The sequence below is a fragment of the Limulus polyphemus genome, unplaced genomic scaffold (assembly GCF_000517525.1).
Source record: "Limulus polyphemus unplaced genomic scaffold, Limulus_polyphemus-2.1.2 Scaffold36, whole genome shotgun sequence".
Taxonomy (NCBI): Eukaryota; Metazoa; Arthropoda; class Merostomata; order Xiphosura; family Limulidae; genus Limulus; species Limulus polyphemus.
The window spans coordinates 751,411-765,855 of record NW_013665646.1 but is presented as its reverse complement, the minus strand read 5'-3'; the positions used below and the strand labels follow the sequence as shown (position 1 = coordinate 765,855).

At 33.9% G+C, this 14,445-nt stretch overlaps 1 protein-coding gene across 1 annotated transcript in view; it reads right to left on the bottom strand.

The window, feature by feature from the left end:
- The window catches only part of LOC106460879 (CREB-binding protein-like), a 71,694-nt gene that overhangs the window by 34,847 nt on the left and 22,402 nt on the right, over positions 1-14,445 (bottom strand). The window contains exons 5-8 of the mRNA XM_013920638.2: positions 5,474-5,629; positions 4,782-5,124; positions 1,451-1,568; positions 1,115-1,280 (exon numbers count right to left, since the gene is read on the bottom strand). Coding sequence (XP_013776092.1) covers positions 1,115-1,280; positions 1,451-1,568; positions 4,782-5,124; positions 5,474-5,629 — 783 coding nt within the window. The remainder of the gene's footprint in view (positions 1-1,114; positions 1,281-1,450; positions 1,569-4,781; positions 5,125-5,473; positions 5,630-14,445) is intronic.

The following is a 14,445-nucleotide window of genomic DNA, read 5'->3' as shown; positions in this document are numbered from 1 at the left end:
CAATTAAGTATTTCACATTCAGAAGAGCTGTCTACTCAATTTAGTTACAGATGAAAGTATAATATGCACATATAGCCAAGTTTCTTACAAACTGAGTGACACACATTTAACTATTTTTGGTTTATTTTCAAATTTAAAAAATGTGAAATATCTCCTACAAAACATTTCAGTACTATGGCTTGTATTATTAAAATTTAATCCTTATGTTACCTGATGGGTCCTTTTGATGTACATCAAACATTGTGGTTAATTGTGTGTGTGTGTGTGTGTTTATTATACTATGTTTCAGAATTCATGAAGCTACACTGGCTATATAGCTTACAACAGAAATTTAAAAAAAAACATACATGAAATGTTTCATAGCTTAAATTTGAGAACAACTACCAAATTCTGTAGATTTTGCCAACTAACAGAAATTTAACTTTACATAAAACAATGTCACACAAGGTGAAAAGTGAAACTTGAAGCCACAGCAATCTTACTCGCAGGAACAGGAAACAATTTTATAAAGCCTAAGAGTTAAAGAGAATGAACCTCAGCAGGCTAAACATTTCAGGCTATTTAACACTTTTCCATCACCACATTTTTTAACTGACCATAAAAAAAGTGGATGAGGTTAGTGACTGCATGTGTGTTATTCAAAAACAATCTCTAAATTAATAGATTTTATTACTTTCAAATTTTCTATGGAAACATAGAAAGCTGTCAAATCTGACTAACAGATCTAAAAGCACAAATATATTTTACAAATTACTCTTCATTCATAAGATTTACTAGTAAAGGACGAGTATTAACTCCTTTTAGGATGGCATGGAAAGCTGAGTTGGCTCTGTGAACCACTGAAATTCAGTAAATATTAAAAAATTTATCACAAAATGGATAATTCAATCTCATTATACCTAATGCAATTTTAGTCAAGTTCTCAGTCATGTAACTATTATTTTATAGTTATTTTTACTTTTAACATTTATCAATTTAAACATTATTACAAGTACAAGAAATATGTAGTCCTTCTCGTAAAAAAAAAAGTATAACGTTTCCAGCTCAATATTACAGACCTAATGGTTTCACATTATGCGGTTAATAATTAAAACAAGAAGTATTAAAAACTTACTTCCTGGAGGAAGTCTGACAGGACTACCGACAGGACTGGGCGTTCCAACATTACTTGTTACTTGCTGGACCTGACGTAGCTGTTGTTCTTTTCTTTTTTGCCGTTTTTCTTCTAATTCTTTCTGAATTTTATAGATTTTTTCTGCTAGCTTTTGGTAATATTGTTCCTAATAAATGATAAAAAAATGTAAATTTCACTTCTGTAGTATCCTAAAAAATATAACTGAAGACATTATAGTGGCATGGAAAATATTTCAAGACAACAACATTTTTGAACAGAAGGAATATCCTTTTATTATTCAATAAACAAATAGTTGTTAACAACAAAAAAACTCACTCTGCTATTGGCTTCTTCAAACATGTCACGCTCCACCTTACGTGCATATGCGACTAGATTTTTCATTCGTTTATCTTGAAGAGCAGATGGGTCAGGAGTGGGAAATATTGTCTGTACTCTACAAAAAAATAACTTTCAATTACTAATGTTATATTTTGTCTCATAATAACACAAAGCTAATAATTAAAAACTGGATCTCTATTTAAATAAAAGAATTCCATGATGAAAAAAGTTTTACCATGTAATAAAAAAAAAGATAAAACCATCCAATTTCAATGTCATACAAACTTTTGACCTAAAAACAATTTTATCAAGGAACCTAAAGTTCTTTATGACTGTCAAACACTAAGACTCAGAAAATATTTCCATAACAAACTTCATTATTCTGATCATCAAACATTACTCACATTTAAAGTGGAACCCTTTTGAACACCTCCAACAAACAAACAACCATATTTAGAAAGTTACATCAAAGTCAATGAAAGACATTATAAAAGTCATTCAAACATGCTCATAATAATCTCAATACAAAAACTTTTTTTAAGAACCTTATATCACAATTATTATAATAAATCTTGTTGAAAAAGTTTGTTACTGTTGTTATTCTCAACAACAACAACAACAAAAAAAAAACACATACCATCGGAACTAATTACAAATATAATCACACTAATTTATACAAAAAAGCTAATGCAGGATCCAACAATACAGTTTACACATACAATCAATGCAAAATTAAAGAACTATATCATCCCAAACAAACTGACAGGCCTCAATACTAAGTGCTGAAAGCATTAGGAAATAGTTTCTAGCTATTTCTTTTCCCACAAGCAAATTCAAGAATGCTACTAGCAACATTATCAAGGTTCCCACACTTGGTTAAAAAATAATTTTCCACAACATTTCAGCCATTTTTAATGATACTTCAAAGCCTTGCATCACCCTTTATGTCTAGGCCATCCTCGTGTCTTTCAGTTTATTTTGCTTACAACCTTATTTTAATAATTCATTGGTTACATGATTTCAGTTCCTTTCCATGAATTACAAGCTTTTTCACAGCCTCTGAATATTTTTCACAAATCACTAGTTCTGTTTTTGTTGCACTATACATTTCAACTAAACTTTTAAAATTGTTAATAAAAGTATGTCACCACAAGGTAACCATTAAATTATACATATAATGACATTTAATGTAGTAAATGGACCTTAATGAATTTTGTCAAGCTTTTAGTAAACATTACAAGCCTTTTGTATAAAAAAACAAAACAATTTTTAATCAAGTATTTTTACTAAAGATTGGTCTGTGAATATAAGAAGTCAGCGTGTGACTAGTCTGAGTGCAAGGTGATTTTTCATGTTAATATTAAAAAAAAAAATTTTTTCTCAGTTTTCATGTTTCGTTTCCATAACTTCTAAAACCTCCATGAGAATATCAAAAGTTTTTCAGTAAAAATGTATACCTTATCTATTATTTTCTCTACCCTAACAGAGTTGATTTGACTGACTTTGTAACCACCATAAAACAAATACAAAATAAATCTAAAGTACCCTTTTTCATTTATAGAACGACAGCAGATTATAACATGAAATTATGATTAATTATCTTAAACAACTTAAGGTTACATCTGTTTGTATATAATTTTATTGTTTTACTTCTCTTGGAATCATGTCTAATTAATAATCAAACAACACGAGCTATAAATCACATGGTGAGTACATAGTTGCAATATTGAATAATGTAATACATGAGCTATTTACAAGCACGCCCAACGGGGAAAGTTTTATAATTTTCTTTTTCATTTATCAAACTTAATAACTTTCTAATTTTTTACATTTTTGATACCTTTATAACAATAAATAAACTATTTACATAAAAAAACAAGAAATTTAGTACTTTTATTTGGCCTCATTTTTTTGCCATTAGCCCACTCATGAAACTTAAGCCTACTTTTTTTTTTGTACTAGTGCATCAAATAAGTTTTATTTATGTTAAATATGCACTTAAGAATATAAAATAATAACACACACAAAGCAAGCAATGTCCTATAACTATTATAATTTAACAAGCTTTCTAAATTAGTACCTTAAAATAATTCCCTTAGCTGTTCAATCTAAACTTAGCAAAACCAACTTTCAATCTGTAGTCAAAATAACAGTCTCAACTGGGAACAAGGTAGCATTATTCATTAAATTAAAACTGTTTTTCCATTGGTTATAATTGATGTAAAATAAAATGTCAAAGAGAATTATTGGCAATTTTTGAGAAAGAGAATGTGATAGAAGGGGGTGGCTAGTGGGTCAAAAGTTGCTGATTTTATCTTCACAAAAAGGATTGAAGGCTAAAAAATTACACTCTTTGGTAATATCTATACTATAATAAGTAATTTATGTAAGTTCAGGACATCATATAGGGGTGACGAAAAAAAAAAAAGATCAAGTGGCAGCTAAAAAATGTTACGTTATACAGACAAAGGAATACTCAGACTTTATTTAAATATTTCATTTTGAAATTACGAAATTAAAACTTATATAATATTAACATTTTGATTCATTAAGCATGTTTTTATGCCAAGTTTATTTGTAAACATTGATGATAATAATGTAGTTTAAGTGCAAACTGAAGTTAAAGTAAAAACTTTTTTTTTTTATATATGATTAATAATTTTTAATTATACATTATTCATCAAGCAAGTAGTAAAGTGACATTGTAATTATTGTAAACTCACGTACTAGCTATGAAAACAAATCTATGGTGCTATGGAAATATATTTTACACAAAATAATGGGGTGAAAATAATGTATTTTAAAAAGAAAAACAAGTATAAGGTCATAAAAAATTTTTACCCCCCACAGTTTTTTAGGTTTTATGCATTAAAGATATGTAATAATAAAAAAAAAATCCCATTTTCTAATGAACTGTAAAGTTTGGCAAAACCTGCCATCATAGGATTATGTAAATAAACTTAGTAGCATTTTGCTGAAAATTATAGGAGTTACTTAAACAGAATGACCATCCAACTACAGAGAAAAACTTACAGAAAATATGGTTCAACAAAATCAATGAAATCAACTATCCATTGGAACATATCTATGTGCATTGCATATAGATCACTCCAAAGCATTCTGGTAAAATTCTGCTGAAAATTGTATAAAGAGGTGATTATGTAAATCAGCTCTACTTGAGATATGCTCAAAGACAACCTTCATAAAAAAATAGATAACATTAAAAATTTATATTATCTCAGTATTTGTACAGAAGAAAAAAATAAAAACAACTCTGTAACTCCTACATAGTTAGGAACACTTAAAAATGTGGAAAAAAAAAACATACATTTTTTGTACTAGACAATCTCTCAGGTTAGGTGGCACAGACTGATGCCAGGCCTTGGTTCCTGAAGTGGGTTCAGCTGGAGAAGCATGTACTGCAGATGATATCTGGTTCAATATTTCACCAGACAGTCCCGTTGATGTGGGAGTTGGCACAACTGACATTAAGCTTCTTCCCATCAAACTAATCTGAGAAGCATCACTTGTACTAATGAAACCCTGAGAATGAGGAACTGGGTTAGAAGGTGTAGGTGTTAGAGACTGAAGTTGGCTTTGTTGAGTTGTTGTAGGCTGTTGTTGCTGTTGGTTCATAGACAAAGTATTCATATTTTGCACCTCATTGACTCCTAAGAAACAAACAAAAAATTGCATACTTTTTATCTGGTCAACATAAAATCAAAACATGCAAACCTTGAAAAAATTATCTAATGCATAGTGCCAAAATTAAAACAGCTAGATTTAAAATAAACTGAGTATTATCACCAAAAAAATCTTTAAAGACAATTAAAGAATGCAGAAAATATAACTACTTCATCTCTTACAAAGTACCATAGATTTCACTTTAAATATATTAACAACTGATAGTACAGCAGCAAGTTTATAACACATTCAACTGCATAGGTAAAATAACAAGATTAATTAAAACATAACCACAAAATATGAAAATATTACAGTACTAGATCTGACAACACTCACCCTGACTCTGCCCTAAACCGAGTCTTTGCTGTATAACTTGAGAGTTAACATTATTGTTTCCTCCTGCATTATAATGGAGGCCTAAAGCAGCATAAGCACGTTGCATGTCAGCTGGCGCAGGACCTTGACTTGCCTGATTTTGCTGAACTGATGTTCCTGTTAATAATAAAAATATACATAGATACAATGCTGAAAATTCACACTAATATCTGTTTAAAAGTGAAAAAAATAAAGTTTCCCATCTATAGATATGATAAATAGTTTTATAGCTCTTAATAGTTAAATAGCTCTTAGTAGTAAAATAGCATGGAATGTTAAATGGTTGCAAATGTAAAACATCATAACAGATTACAAACATTACGTGTTTCTTAATTCAGTCCTGCAATCCATGATCCAATCAAAATAGAAATATCACCAGAGCTCCTTTTTTTTTTCTTTACTGCCACATCTTTAAAAGCAACAGCAGTCTTTTAAGCAGGATTCACACACTTAAATTCCAGAACATATTCTCCATGATTTTGGCAAAGACAACTGTGACTTACAACGTTATCATAGGATATATAAATATACAAAATAATAATAATTGACACTACACTGTCCAGGCATTTTTGCAGTCACTTTAAGTACAATTTAAATAAACCAGCACTTACAAGGGAGCTCTTTCTCTTTCTGAAATGTTTTCATGCTAGCAAGTAAGCTTACACCACACAGGAAAGAAAAAATATTTTACCCTTCTTGCATTCTAGCAAGTAAAAAGGCATACCAAACACAAGTGCAAAAATATTTGAGTTTATAATTTTAAAACTGTATTTGATATGTAATTTTAGTTGCAAGTTCACACTAACCAGTTAATTTTAAACTATACAAAACTTTTGTCATATTCATTGTTGTGACATGCCTAAAAATGATAAGAGGGGAGAGACAATTTGACTCATTCATTAAAAACAATGAAAATGTGATACATCAATATTATGTTAAGATATTCTAACAAAATTTGGTTGTGACATATCCCAAATTCAGATGCAAAAGAGCTAAATTTTGACAATATTAATAAAAAATCATAATTATTTAATCTAATTAGACATTTTTTAGCTTAATTGCAAATTGAAATACATGTATTTCAAAGCAGGTGTTTCTTTTATACATCATATTTTATGTAAGCAGTATGTAACTATCGTTTTAGTTTAGAAAGTATGAAAAAATACTTTCCCAGTTTAGAAAAATAAGTGCAATTTACACTTGACCAGAGCTTAAACTTTCACCACCAGATTCTTTGTAACTTTAAATACACTAGAAACTTTTATATATATATACCACAAATAATAATCTGCATTCAGTGTCTGATGAAGAAGCAGAAATTCTGACATGTTTGGCCACAACAGTAAAATGATTTATATGTAGGCTCGTTATTATTATTATTAATTTTATAATGTCATAATATGCTAACAATTTTGTTACCATGATATATATATATATACACAAAATGATACACACACACACACACAAAGCAGTTTTAAAGTTTGCAACTAGCACATAAACTAGCTACATTAGTTTAAGTATTACAGAAAAGGGAGAAAACACATCTTTGCTAGTTTAAATGCTGCACCAGACTTAAATTCTATGTTATCATAGAAGACAACAGTTAGTCTTCATTGTGCAAGTGCACATAAGTTCAAATAGAAAAAAATTATAGTAATATAAATAATTGTAACATATAACCATGACAATGTTTGCAACCAATGAGTAGTGACCTAATTTCACAATCTAGCTCCCATAACAATAACCTTATATAATAAAATCCACAAGAGATTGGCCAATAAATCACTTGTTATTATGGGGTTGACACTTAGCCAAAACAACAAAAGCTAGTTAAACTACAGACAGCCTAGCTTTCCATTGTTACTATACATATAGAACATGAAGTCACACAAAGTTTTACCTGCCAAATCAGGTATGTAGACTTAAAAACCAAAGCTCTAGTATTTTTATTTGCACCAGCATCTTGAACATTTTTCAAGCACAATAAGACCAAGACCTATATTCACATTAGTGTGAAAGATAAAACACAGTCACTTTGGTTTCCATTTATTCAAAGTTAAATTTATTCTGATTTTTTAAATTTAGGATAAACCTACAAAATGTGTAATTTAAGGTTTATTCTCTAACTATTTTATGTTTTTAGTTTTGATGTTTCATGCTGGAGACAAGTTCAATTAATGTGTGCTTTCATATTGCTAATTTAGTAGAAAACTTAAGTGACAGAACTTTGTTTAGGTCTGTTACTAGAAACTTGTGATACTAAATAGAATGAAATAAACATACTTTGTTAAATCTGAGATCTAAATGAATAAAAAGGAGCAATTGAAAATGGTTATTAAACAACAGTCATCGACTGTCACACTAAACTGCTTTGTACCACATTTTATCCATGACTGTGACCTTGAATGTAATTAACTCTGCTAATCATGTCAATAGGTTAGATATGGCACTTTCTGTGAATGTTCTAATGATCAACAGTTTTAATCCAGCTCAATGAAGATCATGTAGATACAAAGAAGTCAGGTGGACATTAGAGAAGAGAGCATCCAACCCAAGAAGTCCCAGCAGCAGAGGGACCAAGTAAGAAGGGATAGAGCAGATGATGTGGTACAGGCAGTAAAGAGAAGGGAACAAACCTCTTCATGAAATTCCTCAGTGGCACAATGAAGTGCCTGAGATATAAAGTTGAGGGAGGAGAGGTAACACAGGAGGGTGTTGAGAAAAAGGCAAAGATAAGAGAATTAGGCATTACAGAGCAAATTAGAAGATAAATAGTTAACCTCCCAAGCAGGCAAGAAAAATTCCAAAGGCTGGAAATCAAGCTATGGAAAGGAAGAACAGCTGTATGCCAAGACAAAAGAGACAAGAGTCATGAGGCAAGTAGTAACAGGTGTATTATTCGAGAAAGGAATCAGCATCTTATTACAATGGACATAGCGTGTATATAAGTATCTATCTATGTATGTGACCAAAATAATGAATACAATGTTGCTCCATCTATTGAATGGTACCACATATAAAGATAAAAAAGAAAGAAATTCATACTGTAGGTATTCAAGATCCAGACAATTATAAAAATAACTACAGTATGTGCAACAACCATTTCTTTATCACAAAACACAATTTCAAATAAAAAGTACTCTCCTCACAACAAGAACACAACTTTCACTAGGACTGTACGTGAGGGTTTGATAATATCTTTATTGATATAATTTGTAAAAAAGTACTCAAAAATGGAGTTCTTAAAAAGTTAACATTTTCCTAAATTGAAAATGTATTTCCAATAATGCATACCTCCACTCCCACTTATAGCTATTACTCGACCACCAGGGTTTCTTCCTTTGCTTATCTAAGTATAAGTCTGATTTTTTCTTGCTTGCTCCAGTCTTTTATACCCCACTCAGTTGCCCTTGGTGATACTTATCTCACGATACTCTCTACCTACGTCAGTGCACCTTCTATCCTGGTACTATATACAAGCACCTTATTCAGATAATGTTATAACTTTTTCAAGTCCATCCCAGTCTCTAACACTGGCTCTTAGTGAGGAAGAAGGGTGGAAAGTGAGATAGGAGGTACATTTTCAATTTAGGAAAATGTTAATTTTCAAAACATACATACCTCTTCTCCCACTTATAGCTAGAATCCTACATAGAGAAGGTGGAAGGGTCATTGTGGGCATTATCCATACAGAAAGTGTCTACATAGATCATACGTGTGTCAAAAGATTGGCACCCTAGTGGGGAGAACCACACTACATCCAGATCACGTATGCTCTTCACCCTGAACTTAATTCCTGTATTGTGGGTGGAATTGTACATGAGTGATCATTACTATTGGCCAGCACCAACCAGATAGCTGCAGTTCCACTACCCTACATTGGAATTAAGGGGGTCTTGGTACCTATATCCCTGTAGCCATTGAGTAATGCATTCTGAGAATCACAACAAGAAAGTAAGAAACACCAAAGTGGACAAACCTCTCTTCTACCAGAATAAGCCCGAAAGGCAACAACCCCAGGCTCGGAATGACGGGATCATGTATGCCTTACTCAACCTGAGGAAACAGAACTCAACCATTCTGGAATTAGGAACATTCATTCTCACTCCCCAACCATGTGGACAAGGTACGTTCTTCTTGCCCCCAGAATTATAGGGGAGGACATGGAACAACTGTGCTCAACCAAGGGCCCAGGTTGGGACCACACCGCATTTGGAATTATGAGGAGATAGTGAACCCTCTTCCATGAACAATGTACTGAATTGATATTGATCAAACAGAAGGGCCATGCACACTCCAAACGGATAGCAGAGCATCAAATCTGAACCAGTATTATGGGGAAAACATCCAGGGACCCAGACAGGAGGGCACCAACTTTGCCCTCTTCTCCAAGAGTAGGGGAATTCACTCCAACACTCTGGAGAAAAAACCTTTGTCCACCACTTCAGTGACTGGAAACCAGATGTGGTAAGGACCCCCTAGCCCCACTAGTAGAATCTGGGAGTAGTGTGTGTTGGGGAGTCCTGAGAAACAGTGCTCTGGAAACAGAGCAACAGTGAACCAAGTTCCCTAAAGTTTTAAAAGCAAACCGACCCCAATTTATTCAATCTGAAGATCAGCAGGGATGGGCAGGATCCCCTTATGCTTTACTAATGATAATCCACAAGTGGCAGTCCAACATAGTACAATAATACCACCTGTTCAGCTCCTAGGTGGTCTTATGGAACACCTCATTTCTACAGAACCTGTATAAAGTATATTGAAATAATGATTGCTAGTGCAGAATTGATTTGATAAAAGCACACCCGTCTGGGTAACACTCACCATAGAGTGGGATCCAGTCTAAAAAAAACAGGTAAGGGACCCTGTAAAGTAGAAAGAGAAGAGGCATACAAAAAATTATTTACTCCTTCTTATAATTTAGCTTATGTGGTCAAAATGGCCACGGGGGCAGGCAAAAACCCTAAGAGGGAGAAACTGTCAGATCTTGTAAATAATGCGAGAAACCCACATACCAGCCCTCGCAATGTTCTCCAATGAAAAATTCAATCATGCAGCTAAAGACATAGAAATGTGATGAATCTGATGAGATGTGACTCGCAGAAGTTTCCTCACCTGCAAAGATAGGCCAGAATAAGCAATATCAATCAACTTGCAAACCCACCTCGACAAGGTAATTGGGGATAAATCAGGGGAAACTTAAAGATCCAAATGAATAAAAAGTCGATGTCCATCATCTCAAAAGAAGTTAGTGTGAACCACATAACACCTCAGGGCCCTGACTGGACATAACAAACAATCGGGGTCTGAGCGATGATAGAGGTGAGAAATAGCCAGCAAATGAACTGGTGAGAAGGATTTATTCATTTCCCTGGCTGCCAGTCTTAGGTAAGAAGGATGTATATGGATATAGAAGGACATAAGTAGAGTGATAAAGAGTCCTGTGCACATGCAGTGTAAACAATTCCAACCAATGATGTCCACAGGCCAGCAACAACAAAAAATACACTTTAAGGGAAAGCTGATACGTGGTACATGAGGCTAATGGCTCGAGTGGATGCTGAGACAAAGTGTGTAATACCATCTTAATATCCCAGTTAGGTAATTGAAAAGGCCTTTTGGGATGAAGGATGCTAAATGATTGAGAAGACCGAACAGCACTGGGGGCTAAAATAATTTCCAATGTTTAGAGTATCGAAATGTAGTCAATAAAGCTGCCTTATATAAAGTAATAGCAGACTCTTGTCAAATAGCCAGGTCAAAAAACAAGATATGGTTGGCACATCTGGGCAAAGTGGATTCAATTTCTTCACAAGACACCACTGTCGATAAATGTGCCATTTACTTCAATAAATGTCCATTGTGGGTTTACGGAGAAATTGAGACAAATACAAGGCAACTTTAAAAGTTAAACCCTGATGCCATGCGAAGGACTGCATAACTTCCAGGCATGAAGCTTGAACTTTGGGATGTCTAGGTGTATAATGTCAGATCGAGGTGGCCTCAACAGAGACGGCCAACAAGGAAGTGGCACACATGGGCAGTCTTGAAGATACTGAAGAAGAGGAAACCATGGGCCAGGGCTACCAACATTACTCGAAAAGGGGTGGATCAAACCATAGCCAGAACTTTGGGTAACATACAAATCGGTGGGAAGGTATAAAGGTGCAATCCCATCCAGTCTTGACTGAATCCATCTATTGCCAATGCCTGAGGATGAGGTACCAGGGGCCAAAATGTCTATAGTTGAGAGTTCCAATGAGTGATGAATGCATAAATCATCGGTGTCCCAAGCCAAGAGCAAATCCACCGGAAAACCTCGCAATGTAGCATCCATTTGGCCAGGTTGGGTTGAGACAGATGATCTGCTACCAAATTCATCACCCCCAGAATATGGCAAGTGAGGAGGCTGATATGGTGGGAATGAGTCCAACAGAGAATATCCAAAGTTTGAAAACAACAATTCCAAGAATGAGTGTCCTCTTGATGAGAAATGTAAGATACCACTGTGGAACTGTCGGAGTGAAGCATGACAATTTTTCCCTTCAATAGATCTAGACCTTGAGACATTGCCCTTTGGACAGCAAGAAGCTCTAAAATATTGATGTGCAGGAAGATACATCATCCATACATAGACCCTGGAATTCATGATCATTGATATACGCATTCCATACCTGAAGTGAAGCATCTGTTCTGATCTAACCACCACTTGAGATCTAAGATGTTGATCCCAAGTAAGCGGACTGGGCAATCCAGTGGATCGCTGTTCATGACCCATTTGTCATGCAGTGACAACTGAAAGGATCATATGTGTGCTCATCCCAAAGGAATTAAGAGATTCAAGGGATGCCACATCCTCAAAAGAGAGAGAACCATCTGCACACTGGGAGAAGGAGACATGAGTAAGAGTTAGACTGCCCATTCCATAGCATGGGCCCAGATGGGTGTCGGCTGAACCCAGCTTAAAAATGTGTGGAAAAAGACACCCAGATGGGCAATGTATTAAGTCAGCATGAGAACAGATTTCTCGGCTATGATAAGAAAGACTGCCTTGGTGGTTTCTGAAAGATGAATCTAGGTGCCAGGAGTAACCAGTCATCCATATCATGGTGTGTGCACAGGCCCAAAGAATGAAGGTGACAAGAGAAAGCCTGTACAGTTCTGAAGAACACACATGGTGCAGATGCTAGACCAAATGGTAGAGCCATGAACTGCAGAACCTGACCCTTATGCACAAAATGTAGATAACAGTGGGACAACTCCACTATGGAAATGTGGAAATAGGCATCAGCAACATGGAATTTGGTCATCTATAAACCTGATGAAAAATGCCAAAGTAGGGTGAAAAATGACTCCATTATGAACCTTGAAGGAACTAACTGGTTGAGACAAAAAAGATTGATGATCGGACACCAATATCCCATCTTCTTGGGCACAACAAATATATGGGAATAAAATCCAGGAAAAAACTGGATTGACTCTCTCTACTACCCCCTTGACCAATAACTCTAAGGTAGCCCTGGAACAAAGGTCTACATTCCAAGGATCTGTTGGAGGTGGAGATACTAAAGGTTAGGGGGATAATAGTGGTGATGTGAACTGAATGACCAACCCTGATGCAAGAACCTGGAGTACCTATGAATCAGTGGTAAAGGAATTCCATATGTCCAGAAAATGTTGTAACCAGGTGAAGAGACAGGAAGAGGAGACCCAGTAGGCATAAGGAAACCCACAACATGCTATCAAATTCATTGTCCTCCTAGTCATTCTTAAATGGAGGTGAAGAGACAGGAGAAGGAGACCCAGTAGGCATGAAGAAACCCACAACATGCTGCATGAATAATGTAACGTTTCTCAAGAATCAACAAGCCTCCAGAAGCCATAGCAGAAACAGGTCCTGTGTTTGTAACCTTGTCACCATCACAGGACAAAGTCAAACTCACCATCACTTGAGAATTCATAATATTCGATGCTTTTGAAGCAAAAGCTGAGTTTCTTTGTACGAATGCAAGTCTCAATAGATTGAATGTAGACTGAAAAGTCAACATGTCTATACAGAGCAATGCTGAGAAAAAGAATGAAGTTATTTTGAGTGCAAGTGCTTAATTCTTTCAGCATAGGCTCGGTTTTTGGAACCAGCCTTGTAACCATTTTGTGCTTGTTATAGTTTTCATGCTATAACTTAAATTAGTAAGCATATGTTAAACAAATTTGGCAGATGATCAGTAAACATAACAATGCTTACATAAGCAAAATATAATTTTTTTTTAAGTCTCAAGGTTTGTAAATCTTTTTATAATCTTGCCTATCTATCATGCAAAGTAATTTTCATATTAAGATTAAAAATACTTTTATGCATCAGAAAATTTTCAAATTTCACATGCGAAATCTTTATAATGTCCAGATAGTTATCAAACATTTCTTAAGAAAAACTTCATAGTTCATCTGTTCTTTTCAGTAACAATTCTCTGTACAGGTTTGGTTGATCTGACCAATCTTGTAACCACATTAAAAAATTAGGAAATAAATATAAATTATGCCTTTTTCATTCTAGAATGACTATAAGTTATAACACAAAAACATAAATGTTTAGACTAAATAACTTAAATCTCATAACATTATACATTTATATATATATATATTTATTATTTTTATTATATTGACCTTTCAGCCATGCCTGGCTAACAATACAAAAGATACAATGATGTGGCACACATTCACTCATGTCCAATAATATAAAACTGACCTGTCTTGGCTGTGTTTTAGTACACTAGTATTTTGTAAAATACAGTCACATTTCAATTACTATACATTATATATGTATATAGATTATTGCTATTTAGAAATAAGCTCTTAAACTTATTTTTCTTAAAAGATAGAACACTAAAAAAAAAGAAGTAAAGCAAATAATTATCTGTTTTAGTTACGAACGT